An 18,285-nucleotide genomic window follows, 5' to 3' on the forward strand; every position below is an offset into this window, starting at 1 on the left:
AGTTCTACAGTAGGCTAGGCCAGGCCGTCTGCTTTTAATGGAAGTAGCCTAGGACGTTATTTTCACGTTATTTCTTGATGGTGTTTTCACGTTATTACATGAAAATATCATGAAATATCGCTTCCGTAGATCATAACTCGAACTCTCGCGATATTTTTTTTTTATTCGTTTAAAGATTTAAAACACTTATTTTATGATGTGTGGTATAAAGGATTCTGTGCCAAAATACTATTTTGTAAGAGGTTTACTTGTGTTAATTTTTTCGAACAAAATTAAAAAAAAAAACCCTTTCCTACCTACCGACCTTATTTTAGTATTTCATGTTACCGGAAACACACTTTTTTTTTTGGCCTTACTTCCTTTTTCAATGTTGACAGACAATTTGTTACAATTTCCCTCTCAGATAGCCTCAGAATGTCCCATTGGAGCATTTTTCAAAGGCTTTGCACGGCGGGGGGGGGACAACCGGCACCATCCCCCCCCCGCTTCGCTCCCTCGCCATGGTGAGCGCCCTCATACTAAATTTTTCTAGAAAAAACCCTGCACTTCCATTGCTCACACTCATGTTTACTTTAGTTTCACGATAATACTTTGGCGCTTTATGAGACCCGTACCTGTATTTGAGCTCATGAACGTAGTTGCTGCCCAGAAGGTCCTGGATAGTCCTCTTGGTCTCGTCCAGGAGGTTCTTGGCAGCCGAATCTCCCACTGCGAGAGCGACGATGCGTCCGTGGGGCAACGACTGCAGCATCTGGGTCAGCTTCCTGCTGTCGTTCTGCGAGTCGTACGTGTCGAAGCGCTCGGCGCTGAGCAATGCGCCCGTGTCCTGGTCCACCACACGAAGGTTGATCCCCCGGCTGAAGTTCTTCTGGAAGGTGTAGGTGCCCGCTGCCAGGCCTGTGGCAGGCACAGTGCGTGTCAGTAGAGTCCAGGATGGCCGCTCTATGCCGTGAAGCTCCAGAGTGCCACCGGGACGCACGCCCACAAACTTGCGTCCGAAACCGGGCACGGGAGAAACGGAGGCATCGTCCGAGCGGCCCACCAGCGTGATCGTGGCACGGGAACGATAGCGACACTTTGGGGCACCGATGTGAAGGGCACCTCCTTCTTCAATTAAAATGAAATTTGTCCGTAGAGTGATGTTGTTTGAACCGTCCTCATTGTCAGCAAACACGACCATCCCTGTGAAGACACCACAATTATTCGGCAGGCAGGAAAAGTAGCTGAAAATGAAAAAAAGTCTCCACAGTCACACGATCACGCCTTACCTCCTGATTGGATGGTGAGGGAGTGGAGCACGGCTGATGCGGTCAGTTTGAGCCATTGTCCATTATGCACCATCATAGCTTTTTTGGGGTTTTGTCCTGGGTTCCAGTTTCTCAGCGTCAGGTTGTGGTCAGGACAGTTCTCTTCATCACACAGAACAAACAGTTCATGCTTATTACAACACATTATTGGTTCAGAAGCCTGTCCAGAGTAAACTGCGTTTGAATGAAAACTTGAGCAACTCAGAAACAAGTCCTCTCTCAGACAAGGGCTTTACAGCGCAAAGTGCTCAACGCGTCCTTAGAACAGGACGGGACTTTATTAGGAGGAGAGCGTTTCAAATGTTCAGTGGATCAAACGTCCCTCATGCTGTGTGGAAACAGGATCTGTCCTGCTCCGTCAGTTGGATTTAGACGTAGATTACGGAGTGTTTATGGAGCTAAAACCTGCAGAAAGGCTGCTTACTGAGAAACATGCATGTGGAGTTATACAGAGTAATTTGGTGGCGATTTTCTTTTTTTTGTTTTTCAAAATTAATGCACATTTCCCAAATGCATGAGAAACAATGTGCTGTATTAAACAATCATTCCCTGATTTTAAGTCAAAAATAAACCTCCTTAAGTTCTGATTGCTTAGAGGAGGGAAAAAAAAAAAAAGGTGCACTAAATCACAATACTTTTATTTTATATGCCGTGTGCTACATGGTTACATGCATCTCAGAGCGCATGTTTCCATTTGGATATAAATTCTTGATTCCTGCTCACCAAGAATCTGTTTCGCACATGAGAATTATTATTAAGAAGTTACATTTTGCTTTAATACGTCACCAACCATCTCACGATTACTCCATCAATCAGGTCTTCATGGCAGAATGGCTAAACAGAGCCCACTCCTGAGTAAAAAGCACCGTCACTTAAAGGAGACAAAAGCTGAACTCTGAGTTGAACTATATGTCTCACAAAAAAAAAAAAAAAAAGTGCTGCTTAACACCTGGCTAATACCGTCCCTATGGTGAAGCATGGTGGTGGCAGCATCATGCTGTGGGGCTGTTTCTCAGCAGCAAGGTCTGGCAGATTGATCAAAATTGGGGGGGAAAAAAAAAACCATGAAGACAGGTTCTTGAATGCCTGCTCAAGAGTGCACACGACCTCAACCTGAGGCGAAGGTCTAACTTTCAGCACAACGATGACCCAAAGAATACGGGCAGCGCAATGCTAGAGTAGCTTCAGGTCTCTGAATGTCCTTGAGGAGTCCAGCCAAAGCCCAAAGGACTTCTCTGAAGACCTGAAGTTCACACATGCTCCCCATCGAATCTGATTGGCCTTGAGAAGATTGGCAGAAAATCTAGTTGTGCCAAGTTTGTAGAGACTTACCCAAGAAGACTCAAAGCTGGGATTGCAGCCAAAGGTGTTTAGAAAGTACTGAATAATGGATCTGAATGCTAGACGTTTAGATAAAAGCAGCTAGAAAACTGACAGCATGTTGGATCATCATGAGTCCTGAGTGCGGTTTATTATTTTGACATTCTAGTAAATCCAGTACTACAGTGGTGGCTCACCATCGAAGACTTGGCTGGGACTCAGACTGAGGACGAGGATGAGTGTGAGGAAGAACATGCCCAAGGAGACTCCAGTGCAGATGCATGTGTTTTTCATTTGCCTCCGGTCGTGGACCTCTGGGAGGCGAACACCAGGCGGTCGTGCTGGAGGCGGAGCCAACGGTTTTGGACGTGCTGGTGGTGGAGGAGGGGCTTTGAGAGGGGGCGGAGATCTCACAGGCACAACCCGAGTCATAGCGTAAGGCGCTGATCCATTGGACGGAGTCGTTAATTGGGGAAGGTGGCTGGGGCTTCTGTTCCCCTGCATGGCGCAGCTGGCTGGCACTTTCTACAGGACGAGAGGGGAAGGGGAAATAAAACCAATAAACAAACCAGTCCATTTTAGATCATGTACAGTTTCCATATTCAAGTCAGGACATCCAGTTATATACCAGTACCTGTAACTAAACCACTCCCAACTTCAGGCTGCTTTTACATTTTCAAGGTATTTACACAAACTCCTGGCACACGTTAAAGGAAAAGGCAACTTTTGTACAAAATCACCACAAATAGACAGACAAATATATAAAGTAACCGATCATGGAATTTATAGAGAAAGAACAGACCGCATAACAGTATCTTTTAACTTTTAATAATATGGGCTTGCGCTGAGCTCAGCGAAGATGCGTTCCGCCATATTGATCTACTGCGTGACGTCATGCGGCCCACCACTGAAAAGAACTCTTCAGTGCTTCATGGTAATAAGGTAAAAAACCAGTACAATCGCTTCTTCAAAGTTTCACCAAATGGTTTTATTTATGCAACTTAAAGCTCATAATACTGTATAACTTTGGTCGAGTAAAAACACGGAGCAAAAACATGGCTGAATCCTGAATGACTCCTATTTGGATTTGTCCTACCAAGCCTACTGCGCATGCGCGAAGCGGCTCGGCTCGGTTTTCCCTTTCGGGCGCTCTCGTTTTCTGTTAGAATTTGGTAAAGAAAAAAATAAATAAATATTATTTACCAGCTTACCGGGTCCATGAACATAAATCTGACAGCTGACAAGGTCGGGATATAAACGAATCTAATACAAGCCACCCGCCGGGACTCCTTACTGTCATCACAGTGATCTGTCTGTAAACACTGTTTTCATGGGCCCAGTGACATCACAGATCAGAGGGAGGCGCATTAACGAAAGATTCTGATTGGTTTATAGTTGTCCACAATCTCAAAACGGCTGACTCCTCCAACTTCGGCTCCTCTGTGTCGATTCATGATTTCAAAGTTAAAAATATTTTTTCATGTTCGATATATGATGGAAATAATTAACGGAATTGATTACGTATATGTTTTTCTCCTATTACACACACTGTACAAAAGTTGCCTTATCCTTTAAGTCAAAACAGAGAGAGAGAGACAGGGAGGGAGACAGAGAGGGGGAAGGAAAGAGAGAGGGACAGAGACAGAGAGGGGGAGAGACAGAGACAGACCACCCCCTCAATCCTAGATGAACACACTCCAAGGCTATGTTTGCATGATTGCTCTCCCCCCCCCCCCCCCCAATCCGACTGTTCAGCCTTGACATGTGGGTTTCGATCTGACCCATACTGTGAACAGCACTCTGCCCTGAAACCACCTACATTTTCAAAATGAAGGGTCACATCCATGTAGCAGCTACAGGTCATTAAAATGCGTCATATTTACGCTCATCACTGTCCAAGTCCTGGACATCCAGGATGCGAGACTGTCTGCACTTTCACAGCGATTACAGTCGGATCATTCTTCACACGCGGACCCTGCTCTGCGCGTTTACACAGCTGATCTGTGTCCAGTTTAAAAGCGTATGTGAACAAATTGGATCGGTGTGATCCGGACAAGAAAATCAAATCTAATGGGTCACAACGGAGCTGAAAATTCCAGGCCTGAATGCGAACGCTGACGTAACAGTAACACACACAACGCAACAACATGCTTTTGTTTCAACAACAATTAACAAGCGAGACGTTGTGCAGCCCGATGACACACACCTCATGGTGTAGAAACAGCAGCTGGGGGTAAACGGAGGATAAACGCTGAGCTGATTGGTCACAGGTCAGCTGCAGCTAATTATCCAATCAGATCATCTGGATCCGATTAGGTCCCATTCAGAAAGCATGACATTATCAGGAGTTAATGCAGGTCAGGAAACTTTCCACCAGACGCAGAGAACGCAAACGCCTTCAACAACCCACACTAGCGCTATTGGGAATTACTCTGGAATATGATTCATGTTTGTGAGGACAGGCCAATGTCATGATTCATTCTTACAGACAAACGCCCATCAGGGATCAGAGGACCAGTTAGACGCGACTTTTTTGCAGACGGATTTATTACATTAAATGTTAAAGACAGACCAGATAATATTGCGATACTAGAATATTGATACTAACAGACCATCGGTATCGGATCAGGATTAGATATCGTCAGCGAGTTAGTTTCTCACTGACGCCGATTCACATTGTGAGACGATGTGTTTTCAGAGTTAAGGTCTTTACGTATACAGTACGATGCAAATAACCAGGGATGAGAATGAAAAATATTTAAAAAGTCTGAAAAAAGACGGGGGTTTGGGCGCTGCAGGCACCCAGCGGGGCCCAGGGGCAGGGAACTAATGATTTTGGGCTTTTTTTTTTTTTATCCCAAACCATTAATTTTATCAGCAAAAAGTTGCGATGTATTTGGAAATAAATTCCCCTTCCTGGTGGACTACCAGGTGAAAATGATTAATATGGTACAAGAGACCTGTTTTTAATCAATTCACATTTGATGATTTAAAAAAAAAAAAATTAATGAACCTTTTAATATAAACGAGCTCTACAGTATTATATTTCTGCATTTTTACTATTCATGTCTTTGAATACTCTAATCCTTTACAATGAAATGCAAACCAGAAAAAAGTTCTATCATATAATTCTCTTAAGCTTTCTTCTGATGTTATCATGGTAGCAGGAGGTCTTGCATATTAAGCGGGCAACATTCAACATCACTCATCACTTCCCTTTCAACTGCTGTGTGTAATAACGAGGTTTTATCTGGACAGGATGTTGTGGAATGTAATACAGATACCATATGGTCAATTTGAAGATCAAGATGGTAAGTTTGAATTAAAGAACAGGCATGTACAATAGGCATTACAAATTGGAAATTTTTTTTAAAATCAAAAACTATAAGCTCATCTCGGCCCAAAAAATTTGGGCAGACGCTCCCGCGCGGCACGTACCAGCAATCCCCCCCGTCCCCCTATGAAATGAGCAATAAGTAGGAGAGTTATACACGGTATCATACCTAAAATTTTATCAGAAATATAGATACGATACTATGATTCTCCCCAACATGCTACATTAGATAAGCTAACCTCATTTATAAAAGATACACACTTATATATGACGTGTATTTGATATATATGATGTATATTCATATATTGTTACTTTACGGAAATCTTCAATAAGTTTGATCTTTTCATGACAGCCTGTTGTAGACCGAAATATAATGCACATGAAATGACGCTCCTCACCTCAACATGTCTTTTACAATCATTTAAGCCACCATGGGCGATGCTGAAACCACTGCTGCAAACAGGACATCACGCGAAACTGTCATTATTGTTGACCCTTATTCGACAGGGAGATTCTTTTGTGTAATCTGAGCTGAAGTGGGTTTTGTACTTTGGTTTTTTGGGGCGCGCGCTCTCTCTGCCATGACGATCCTGTAGGCTGCACTGACTGAACTGAAAACTTCGGTCCTCGAGAAAAGAGATAAAAGCCCGTCCACACTGAAAGCTGATTGGGTTACTCAGCAAAATAAGCCAATCAGGATGCTCTTTGTCTAGCATGCGCTATATGAACAGGCACACACGCAGTCTCTCTCGCGCTCCGTCATATGCGCACATTCTAAAGGCCTCTGCATGCTCTTGCGACAAGGCTTTCGCAGATAGCTTTTCACAGACAGTTGTAATTTATCGTTGAGCGGGGAGTAATAGGCGTGCGCGATGTTATTCACTGCCACAACGCAAGGGGGCGCGAAGTCGCTAGGAGTAGTTGGTGGGTGTGGTTAGTGGAGTGTTTATCTTCCGGTTACTTATAATGACTAGAACTGGAGTCGTACAGATGTCCGTACTTCCTCACTTCCTCGATCAACCGCTCTTCGTGCTGCTCCATCTTCGCTCGTGTTTTTAAAAATGGTGGTAGTGAAAACAAACCAAACCGGGAAAGTAGGGAAGCGGAAGTGCGTGTACAGCGGATGTAGAGTGGACCAATCAGAGCCCTCTTGTCTGCGACGCTGTCTGCGAGGCTTCTGCGGTGGTCACAATTTTTGGGAGGTGCGCGCAGAGCGTCTGCGAAGGTGGGGGGGCTACGCAGACACTGTCTGCGACGCTATCTGCGAGGACTGGGTTGTCAGCATAAATTGGCCTTAAGATGCGCGAGGCAGACATTAATGTTTCGCGTGCACGCGCTTGCTCGCTTGCTGTAGATTCCGGGAGATATTCTCCAATTTGCAGGCATCAGGGAGCCATTATCAATATGCAGGAGACTCCCGAAACTTCCAGGTGACTTGGGATGTCTGCGTTATAAGGTGACCACAGATCGTTAACCATACACACACACACACCCCCTGAAAATTTCTAAACGGATTTACATCGATCTCAAAAACGATCATTTTGGTCTGAAAAAGTCGGAAATCCGCCGATCGGAGGGAAATTCTCATCCCTAAAATAACGCAAAAGTGCAAAAAAAAAAAAAACCCTGACAAATTTAAAGCAACATTAATATTTGCATTTAACGTAACGTGATTCGGTGAGCATTCCACAAAAATCAATCGCGTCACAATTAGGGATGTTAACCGATGACCGTTTGACCGGTGGTTGACCGAATCAACGTCAACCGGTTAATTTTTTTTGGTTGTCGGTGAAAAAAAAAATCAATCGTTTTGAAGCTGCCGATTTTGGAGCGGAGAACCTGGAATTCTGTGTTTGTAAACGCTTGGGGCGTGCCATGCGGTGTAAGGACGACAGCTGACAAATCAGAAACACCCATTCAGTCATGTCCCGCCCTCCCGCCCCAGTTAAAGACAGCTGACAAATCAGAAACACCCATTCAGTCATGTCCCGCCCCAGTTGAACACAGCTGCCACTCGGCGAGAGAAAAGTGTAGACAGGCTTTTTAGCTTACAAATTACAATTCTGTTTTTTTTAATTATTATTAGAAGGCACATGGAGTTTAGTCCTGCCTTGGCCAGTGCATTCTGAAAGTATGTTTCGGTCTGTAGCCAACAATGCATATTATTGCAGATCACATCTCTCCACACAAACTAAAGGCGCAGATGCCGACTTTTTCATGGACTGTAACGGCATTTGCTTATGTAGTAATTTTAATACAGAATTTACTCTGATGAAATTATTCAGACACTCCAATGCCCCCCCCCCAAAAAAAATCGGATCTGCACGAGCCGTGAAAAAGGCGCGCCGTTTGCATCCCTGTTTAAACTCATAGGTTAACCGACTTTAACCGGCTAATGAGGCTCGGTGGTCGGTCAAGATTTTTTTTAGTTTTCGCCATCCCTAGTCACAATGGAGCAGGAGTTGACGAGTGCTTGTTCTTTTACCACAAAGGGGAGGAGAAAATATTGGGTACATCCCATCCTGAGACGCAAGCAAGAACACATGGAGTTCCACTACTTGGTTTGTGAGACTGATAACCAGCTTCATCATCGACCTCGCAACGTGACAACATTTCCACAACCTGCGCCCTGATTGGTTGAATGCGCTCCGTTCATGGATGAGCTATTTGGACCTGCTGTGAAAAATAAACATTGTTTTTGCACACAAGAAAACATTCACCTGTGATGTGAAAATGTTCATTTACAGGATAGTCATTTGAAAAAAATTCAGACACCCCCCCCCCTCAAAAAAAAAAAAAATCATAAATCGCAGTGTACGTGTAATGTCTAAAGTCAGTGAGCGAGCAGATACTTGGAGACACCAGACACGTCTGATACCCCTTTTCGACCAATAGGGAACGGGTTCTGTTCTTGCACCAAATTATAAACTGTTCTGAGCATTTCGACCAAAAACAAATTGGTTCGGAACCTGAAAAGTTGGTTCCAAGCTGGAACCAAAATATATCTGGTTTTCCCATCAGTGGGCATGCCATTAGTTTGGAGAGGAAGTGGAGCACAGTAATGGAGAACGCAACAGAAGACAAAAAAAAGCAGACCCAAAACAAATATCTACAATAACAGAACAAAAAGCATGGAGGTGATCAGTGCACACTGCTAGGTTGCTCAATTGTGCGACACCGTCCATTCACGACGCATCCCTGATTACAACGTTTCTGCTCAAAACTGGCACCAAGGTTCAAAGAACGGAACCAGTTCAAGAACCTGTTCTCTGTTGGTTGAAAAGAGGCGTGAGTGGTAGATAAAATGATATTACTCACTTTTACTAAAGAAAAAAAAAAACAAACAACAGCGTATAAAGACAGAATCGTGATGTAAATCAATTGGTCATGCCTTCATTTCCAATTATACGTGAACTTAAACGAATTCGACTCTCCAAACATTTTACTCCTGGACAATGCCGGGGTGGCCCTATATTTAGCCGGGACCATCCCCGGCCCAAACCATCAATGGTGGCCTGCTTGGAGCATGGGGAAAATAATTTTCAGTAATTTTGGTCACTGATCTTATTCTTGCATTAATCATCAATTCAACTGCACTCTGCATTTTCACATGGCAGCCCAGACGCCGACAGCATCGCAGCAGATTAAATAGGCGCTACCAAATAAGGAAATTCTCCCCTCCCCTCTATTGCAGTTGGTTTGGTCCAAGACTCCTCCTCTGTATTGCGGGGAACTTAAACAACATTGGCGCGAAACAGCGCGCGTCAGTGATGGAGGGCAGAACGAGGCCAGGTGGAACCGAAAGGGCGAAGCTTAAAAAAAGGAAGGAGGTGGCAGTAAAATGTGCCAAATTGACAGATATGTTCTCAAGACCAGCTGGTAGGTTACGAAAGATATGGAGTATGATAACCCTGTTTGTCGATTTTATCAGTCTATGCTAGGCCTATAATGTGTCGATAGTTTGCGATGTCAATTCAGCTTTTTGATGTCATGTGAAATCTCGCAATTTACACGGTATAGATGTGGCGTATGTCTTAATTCTAAGAAGAACCGGACATTGCTTTACATCCCAGTTATTAACAATTTTAGATGAACAGGTCCCAAATGTGCTGTTGCGCGTTATTTCCTCATCCAGCCTATTTCATCTCGCTGTCACACCGTGCATTTCCACAGGCGTGTGCACATTGTGGTTATGAACACATAGGCCTAGAAGTCATATTTGATGTTAAATAATTGTTGTTAAATATATAACTTAGAAGAGCTGTATGCGTATGCCAATATTCTAAGCAGAATCGAACACTTGCTTTAGCCTACATTTCATTTAACCATTTTTGAGTTGCCTAATGCGCCCTCACGCTTTATCTGCCGGTTGCTGAGTACCCAGCATTGTTGATTTGCCATTATTTTCGAGGCGTATGCGGCATGTAATGCATAAGCATTGGTTCAAATGCACGCGAGATGGATGCTTTCGTTATTTTAAAACTATGTGACTAAAAATGTGTTGTGTAATTCGTCTTAAATAACGCGAAACAATCAGCCATACTCGCTGCTTTGCTATTTGGAGTGGCAGTCAGCTGGATTTCGCCCCCGACGTATAAAAGTTCATTCCCACACCCGGGCCGAAGATGCCGATTTCTGAAGCTGCATGTCCTTTGGATGTGTTTTCAAATATTTTCACTAAGGAACTTTGGGACATGTTGGTGACACAGATAAATGTATATGCGGATTAGACACGCGGCCACACACCATCCAATTTTAAGTGAAGCCCCGTCTCATACTAGATGAAATCGTTCGTCGGTACAAACAACTTTTATTCTTAATTTTTATCTTTCGTTTTATGTTAATTTGAATTATAACCTATATTGTTAAAGTGAAGTGAAGTTTACCTGAATTTAAACCAAATAAAAAGCATTGTGAAAGAACAGTTATTTGTTTTATCTTTTTTAATGTACTCAAATTCCTCCTCCATTTCAAAGTGGCCTGAATGTGAATTAAACTCCCGGACTGAAAACAGGGCCCACTCCGGCCCTGCTCCTGGAAGATAAGTTTGCGAAAGGGAAGCGTCTGGGAGAAAACAGCCAAAAACACACACTTGTATCACGTCTGCTCCTAGCAAGCTACTAGTGTAGGTGTAGTAGTGGAAGACACACACACACACACACACCCCAGGGGCGGGGACAAACAAGACTAGAGCGGCGGCTACAATTATCGACACCTTTTCAGATTTACCAATAAACAATTTTACAAAAGAGGAGTTTCAGTTCCAACAGTTATTATCGGTTAATTAAGCAACCGGAAGACCCGCCTCACCCTTTGATCCTGTTGTCTGATGACGCAGCTCGTTACCCAAGATGGAAATTTTATTTTAGCACGATCAGCAATTTGAGGATAACCCGGACGTTATCAACGCAGGTAAGCATGGTGGAAAGATCATGGACATGTTTTTACTGATCAAATTCAGCGATATTTCATGATCTCCTTGTCGAAACCTACTGTGTTTCTTACTATTTCACTTGACAGTCACGTTTAGACTTTGTGTCTAAACGAGCATTTGAGAAGTCACGTGAGGTGTCGAGAATAGTGATCACTTTCACCGGTGTCCACCATTATCGACACCCTGTGGAATTAAGGGACATTTACAACTGTTATGGATCGATCTTTGTGTAACATTGTTGAAGTAGCTGAAGTACTTTAAAACAATTTTAAAAAGTGCTGTGATTAATATTTTTTTCTGATTCATAACAGAATGGAATGTTTATAGAGTACTGGGCATCCGATTGCAATAAATAGAATTAGAGCAGAATTAAATTCCTAGCATATAAAAAAATTACATGCTTGAAATATTTAGATTTTTCTATTCCATTCAGAAAAATTTTTTTTGTAGTTTGTTGTAAATATCTACCGCATATTACAATATCAGTAGGCATTTTATATTTTGGTTCGAGGAATGACATGCGACCTTTGACCTGGATTTTCATGTGGTTACAATGTCAATTGCCTGTTGATATTTATTGGTAAACGACAAAACTAGAAATTAATACAAACAACGATGAATGATTAACAAAATGTGATCTACGAAAATACTTAGAAAGTGGAACAAAAAGATTTTCTGACGCAGGTTAAAGATCAGTTCATTTGTTTACAAACATTAGAATTACTTCCTTATTTACATAAGCACTGACAAAATATTTATATAAAAAGATGTTTTTACTAAATATAAAACAAATTTTAAATAAATAAAAGCTGTGTTTTGTTAATACCACATACTGATCATTTTTTAAATAAACAATCATCTGGATGCTGATAATTGTGGAACAGTGTTGATAACTATGGACAAAGAGGTCAATGATTGTGGAACAGTGTCGATAACTATGGACAAAGGTCAATAATTGTGGAACAGTGTCACGTGATCTGATACGCTAAGTAATCAGGAATCAACTCTTTTTTTTTTTTTCCCGCCCCCAGTGGAAGTTTGAGTAATATCTAATTCATGCACAATTTACATATTGAAAGTCTTTTCTACTTTTCCAACGGTCAAAAGATCGTTAAGGTGTCGATAATTGTAGCCGCCGCTCTAGTACACAACGATTAATTCAAATGTTTTGTTTTGTTCGTTTTTGTGGCTAATGCCTCATAGAGGCGAAGCCACTATGTCATCGTTTTGTAAGAATGAGTGTAACAATAGCGAAACTTCGGAACCAATCAGAACCAGAAACAAAATAAGAGAAACCTCGTTATAGCTTCGTTGTATCGGAAGATAAAAAGATAAACGAAATTCACCTTGTTGTTCGCCAAGGCTACTGATTTGAGATCAAGTACCGTATTTTTCGGACTATAAGTCGCACTTTTTTTCATGGTTCGACTAGCCATGCGACTTATACTCCGGTGCGACGTATATATATGTTTTTTTTTTCACCGCGGAATAACTGGAGCTGATGCTGAGTCTGACGACAGCCACGCAGAAGAAGAGGAAACGGCGCTTCGTCTGCCGCTGGAGTTGGCAGAGTTGTTCAGAAGTGACACCGAGGATGAGGAATTCAATGGATTTGCTGATTTGGAGTGAAATCGCCAGCTTGATAAACTTGATTGACCTGTGTTTTATTATTAATGATAGGGCTATAGTTATTTAAATAAGTTATGTAATGATTTTAGGCAGTGCTTAATTTGTGAAGTGGGAGGTCCCGGAACGCAGGAGGTGGGTGGGTCCGGCGACTCAAAAAAAAAAAAAAAAAAAAAGGTGGGGGGTGGTTTACTATAACTTTACGCACACGCGCTTATTGTGTGTGTAAAAAAAAATAATAATATCAGACATTATGATCTTAGAAAACGCTTTAGTGACAAACAGTTACAGACAGTAATATGTCGTGATATGTTATAAAATATTTTTATTAGGCTATATATTAAATTATATATTAAATTTATCTTCTAAAATAACAGACTACTCATATCACAACCGGTTTATTTCACCATTGGAGATCAGATCACACAAGACATGAGTTAAATTACTCTTTTTAAGGATTTAAGTAGGGTATTTAAAAGCGGTTGTTTTTTTTTTTTTCACTAGACGGTTGTCTTTGGAGATGATATACCTATAGCCTACTTGACCTCTGATTTAATGAAATAAAATTCGACAAAAATGAAGAATGACTCTCCTCGATGATGACTACAGCTTTAATAACACAGATGAAAGAGCCATGGGGCGATAATAAGCCCTACCGGTAAAAATAATCTAAAAGCAAACTGATTAATGCATCTGTAATAGGCTACTAATATTAGTCATAATAATAATAATAATAATAATAATATAGACTATTAGTAATAACGATAGTGATAGTATTAAAGATAGTAGTAGATATTTAAAATAATCAGACTAGGCTACTTACAGGGCAAAGGGCGCGTTATCACTGCTCAGCTGTTCGTTTATTAAATAAACGATGCAGTCGCGCAGTAACCACGCGCCGCTTATCAGATACAATCACAGATTCTATGGATAGAATAACCCTTCAAAAAAGTGCGACTTATAGTCCGGTGCGACGTATATATGTTTTTTTCGTCTTCATAATGCATTTTTTGGCTGATGCGACTTAAACTCTGGAGCGACGTATAGTCCGGAAAATACGGTAAGTGGTGTTCATTTTAAGAAAATTGACCTTTTGATTATCACAGCTTTCGTTTGGTCCTTCTGAAAGGTCAAATGAAAGGTTTTGTAAGGTGTTTTTTTTTTTTGCAGATATTTACACCAAGAATCCCAGCCATTCAGCAAAAACTTGAGAAGGCAGCGAAGACAATGTTGGAATCTTTTCAGCGATCCACTCGGTTTGCAATTACAAAAGCCCCATGTGGGAATAAATCAGCTCCTTCAGGGGAATAATTTATTTTAGAGTCTTTACACTACACCTGTGAAACAAAAACATGCTCATTAGTACTAAATAATGCTTCATTCATGAACAAGTGCTTTCTTTCTTACTATTTTGAAAATGTAGTTCACAGCACTGTATTCTGAACAAAAAACACAGTAAACAAAATACTACAAGCCCTAGAGATGAAGTGAGTAGACTTGAGAGCATGTATATGGGTCCGTCTCAGAAACTGGTCTCTCATTTGGGACATTATGGTCAAAAAATAAATTTTCTAATTTTACTTTTTTTTTTTGCATTTACCAAACACTCAATGTTTCTTTTGTCATGTTTAATAAGAATAAAGACAGTATCTTGGTTTATCTGGCCTCTACTGTGGAATTTTTTTTTTTTATTACAATTCAAATGCTTTTATAAAATTGATTTACATATAAAATAACTACATCATGAAGAACTAAAGCCCCTCCTTCACAGATGAGTGAAAATACTGAATAAATTTCCTCTTTTTGATTGCTTGGGTTAAAAAATGCCAAGTTATGATGACTGAATCGGTTATTCACTTAAATATGAATAATATGATACATTTTGAGGGCAGCACGGTGGTGTAGTGGTTAGTGCTGTCGCCTTACAGCAAGAAGGTCCGGGTTCAAGCCCCGTGGCCGGCGAGGGCCTTTCTGTGCGGAGTTTGCATGTTCTCCCCGTGTCCGCGTGGGTTTCCTCCGGGTGCTCCGGTTTCCCCCACAGTCCAAAGACATGCAGGTTAGGTTAACTGGTGACTCTAAATTGAGCGTAGGTGTGAATGTGAGTGTGAATGGTTGTCTGTGTCTATGTGTCAGCCCTGTGATGACCTGGCGACTTGTCCAGGGTGTACCCCGCCTTTCGCCCGTAGTCAGCTGGGATAGGCTCCAGCTTGCCTGCGACCCTGTAGAACAGGATAAAGCAGCTACAGATAATGATGAGATGATACATTTTGGGTATTTGATATGACGAAATGGGACACAATGGAAAAATAAAGAACACACCGGAAAGATGAGAATAACAGCGGAGGTAAAAGAATAGCGACCGTACCCACTGAAGGTCGCGCGGGTCTCTGCTGCGGCACGCGAGCAACGGGACATCACGACCTCACCGGACGGACCGTGAGGCGGGGGTGGGGCAAAATGACTGGCCGTAGATTCTATCAAAAGTTCGATCTAAAGTGACCACGGTTGCAAAATATTGGCCAAAAATACGCAAACACTACGAAATATGAAAGTAAGATGAAAAAGAAAAACATTCTATTACCTTATACTGCAAGACTAAAACAAAACTGTCAAAACTCACCTTTTCAGTGATAACGTCCGAACAGATCACCCGCGTAACAGAAAGGCCGCAAATAGAAGCGCGATCAACTTCTAACTGCTGGAGTGGAAAATTCCATTCTACACATGCAAACTGTTAATGCGTGTCCTTCCCCGCACACAAATAACACGCTACGGTAAAAAATAGACCACGACTCATTTTATAGCTCAGAAATTCATACAAGACCAGCTACCATCGTAACATATCCTGTAACAAACATATTTTATACCTAACTTTCAGCTTTCGTTTTAAAAAACAAAATCGCAGATTTATAACAATTTTTATACGGCGTAGTGATTTTAAGTTACTACTTTTGGTGAGGTCGTGACCTTGACCCTGAGGCTTTCCGTTTAGATCAAAACACACGATCGTATTGGTTTGCGGAAAACGGAGCTACGACAGTGATCAAACATTTTGCATGATGTTTTATTACGGTTATGATTATTCTGTGAGCGCACCAATCCTTAGATGTATAAAGTTACAGCTTGAAATATAATTAGTGATAACGGCAGACTTTTCAGTGGACTACAACCTTTTTAAGGGAACGCGATGTAGTCAACCGTTTATCATGTTCCAGATCAAGCCGCCATTTTTTCCACAAATTTTTGCCAAATTCTGAATATTCACATCAAAGATTTAGTTTTATCTGTATTATGTCTTTCATCATTTTATTTCAAATTAAAACAATCACCATTCAAAACCGTATAGTTTATTGTCTGTGAGTATATTTAGCGGGGTTCACCCACAGTTCCCAGTTTCTGACACAGACCCAGATATGCTATATTTACTGTATGGACATGGGATCAGAAAAAATAATTTTATTCATAAGCAGCAGCTACATGTACACACAGGGCACCTTTTTTTTTTTTTTTTGTAAATCATCATCATCATCTGGGTGTCGATAATGGTGAATACATCTGATCCACTAATTAATTAATCAGAAATCAGCTCCATGAGTAATAATTCATGCACAATTTACATACTGAAAAAGTCTTTTCCGCTGTCGCACCGCTAAAAAAAAAATATCGTTAAGGTGTCGATAATCGTAGCCGCCGCAATGATTCATTGAAATGTTTTGTTTGGTCCGGTTTTAGATTCCCATCACCCTGTGGGTCTCCAGCATTAAAGAAATGATACACAAAACTCGGACACGACTTTTTTTCCCCATTTCAGAGGCACTTTAAACCTTAAAAACGCATCTGTAGTGTTTTATCGGGGTTTTTCAGGAGCTAACGAGGAGTTTGAGCCACTTGAAGCGGCCGCAGACCCGCACAGACCCGTCCGGACTCAACTCGGAACACTGCAACTCCGCCCGAGCCGTTCTGTTTCTCCTCTTACCTTCTTCACTCCGCGCTCGCCATTTTCAGTCCTCGTAGAAACAAAAATAATAATAAAAAAAGAACAATTCTCGAGTAAGGCTTCTGTTTATCCGCGTTACAATCCCTGCTGCTGCTGCTGCTGCTGAGGTAATCTGCCCACAGCGGCGCCTCAGAGGAAATCAACCAACAGGCGCCGCGCGCAGCGGTCTGGAGAAGAGGGCGGAGCTTCCTAGCTCGTACGTCACGTAACACGTGCCTAGACGTGTCATTAACGCTTCCTTCTTGTTTTTTTTTACATCTTAACCACAGTGTGTGCGTTTTAAACTGCAGGGCTTTTCAAAGTGTGGGGCGCCAGAGTTCTTCAGGGGGCGCAGCGTGAGGAAAAATAAACCAGAATAAGTTACATTTAGCGAACTTCAGCTCGCCTTTGCCAGAGACAAAATGGATCGATTTTTAGTACCTAAAGCTACAGTGAGTGAGGAGACAGAGTCTGAGCCAAGCAAAAAAAGCAGGAAGTCTGACCACGATTATTTAAAGTTTGGATTTTCATGGACTGGATCTGAAGATGCTCCACTGCCACAGTGTGTTGTCTGCCAAGAGGTGCTAGCTAATGATGCTATGACATGTTTAAAATGTGTAAAACAAGATGTTTAAAAAAAAGCACAGATGTTTAAAATGTGTAAAAAAAAATTTTTATAAAAGCACAGATGTTTAAAATGCGTAAAAAATGTTTTTAAAAAGCACAGATGTTTAAAATGTGTAAATAAAATGTTTTTAAAAAGCACAGATGTTTAAAATGTGTAAATAAAATGTTTTTAAAAAGCACAGATGTTTAAAATGTGTAAATAAAATGTTTTTAAAAAGCACAGATGTTTAAAATGTGTAAATAAAATGTTTTTAAAAAGCACAGATGTTTAAAATGTGTAAATAAAATGTTTTAAAAAAGCACAGATGTTTAAAATGCGTAAAAATGTTTTTAAAAAGCACAGATGTTTAAAATGTGTAAAAAAAAATTTTTTTAAAAAGCACAGATGTTTAAAATGCGTAAAAAATGTTTTTAAAAAGCACAGATGTTTAAAATGTGTAAATAAAATGTTTTTAAAAAGCACAGATGTTTAAAATGCATAAAAAATGTTTTTAAAAAGCACAGATGTTTAAAATGCGTAAAAAATGTTTTTAAAAAGCACAGATGTTTAAAATGTGTAAATAAAATGTTTTTAAAAAGCACAGATGTTTAAAATGCATAAAAAATGTTTTAAAAAAGCACAGATGTTTAAAATGCGTAAAAAATGTTTTTAAAAAGCACA

General features: G+C 41.0%; 1 protein-coding gene across 1 annotated transcript in view; it reads right to left on the reverse strand.

Annotated features, from left to right (window-relative positions):
* cemip2 (cell migration inducing hyaluronidase 2) overlaps positions 1-17,152 on the reverse strand; it is a 103,119-nt gene extending 85,967 nt beyond the window's left edge. The window contains exons 1-4 of the mRNA XM_060906735.1: positions 16,998-17,152; positions 2,825-3,152; positions 1,269-1,409; positions 615-1,182 (exon numbers count right to left, since the gene is read on the reverse strand). Of these exons, the coding sequence (XP_060762718.1) occupies positions 615-1,182; positions 1,269-1,409; positions 2,825-3,131 (1,016 nt within the window). The 5' untranslated portion in view covers positions 3,132-3,152; positions 16,998-17,152. The remainder of the gene's footprint in view (positions 1-614; positions 1,183-1,268; positions 1,410-2,824; positions 3,153-16,997) is intronic.
* Between the last annotated feature and the right edge of the window lie 1,133 nt (positions 17,153-18,285).

Source organism: Neoarius graeffei, chromosome 24, assembly GCF_027579695.1.
Source record: "Neoarius graeffei isolate fNeoGra1 chromosome 24, fNeoGra1.pri, whole genome shotgun sequence".
NCBI lineage: Eukaryota > Metazoa > Chordata > Actinopteri > Siluriformes > Ariidae > Neoarius > Neoarius graeffei.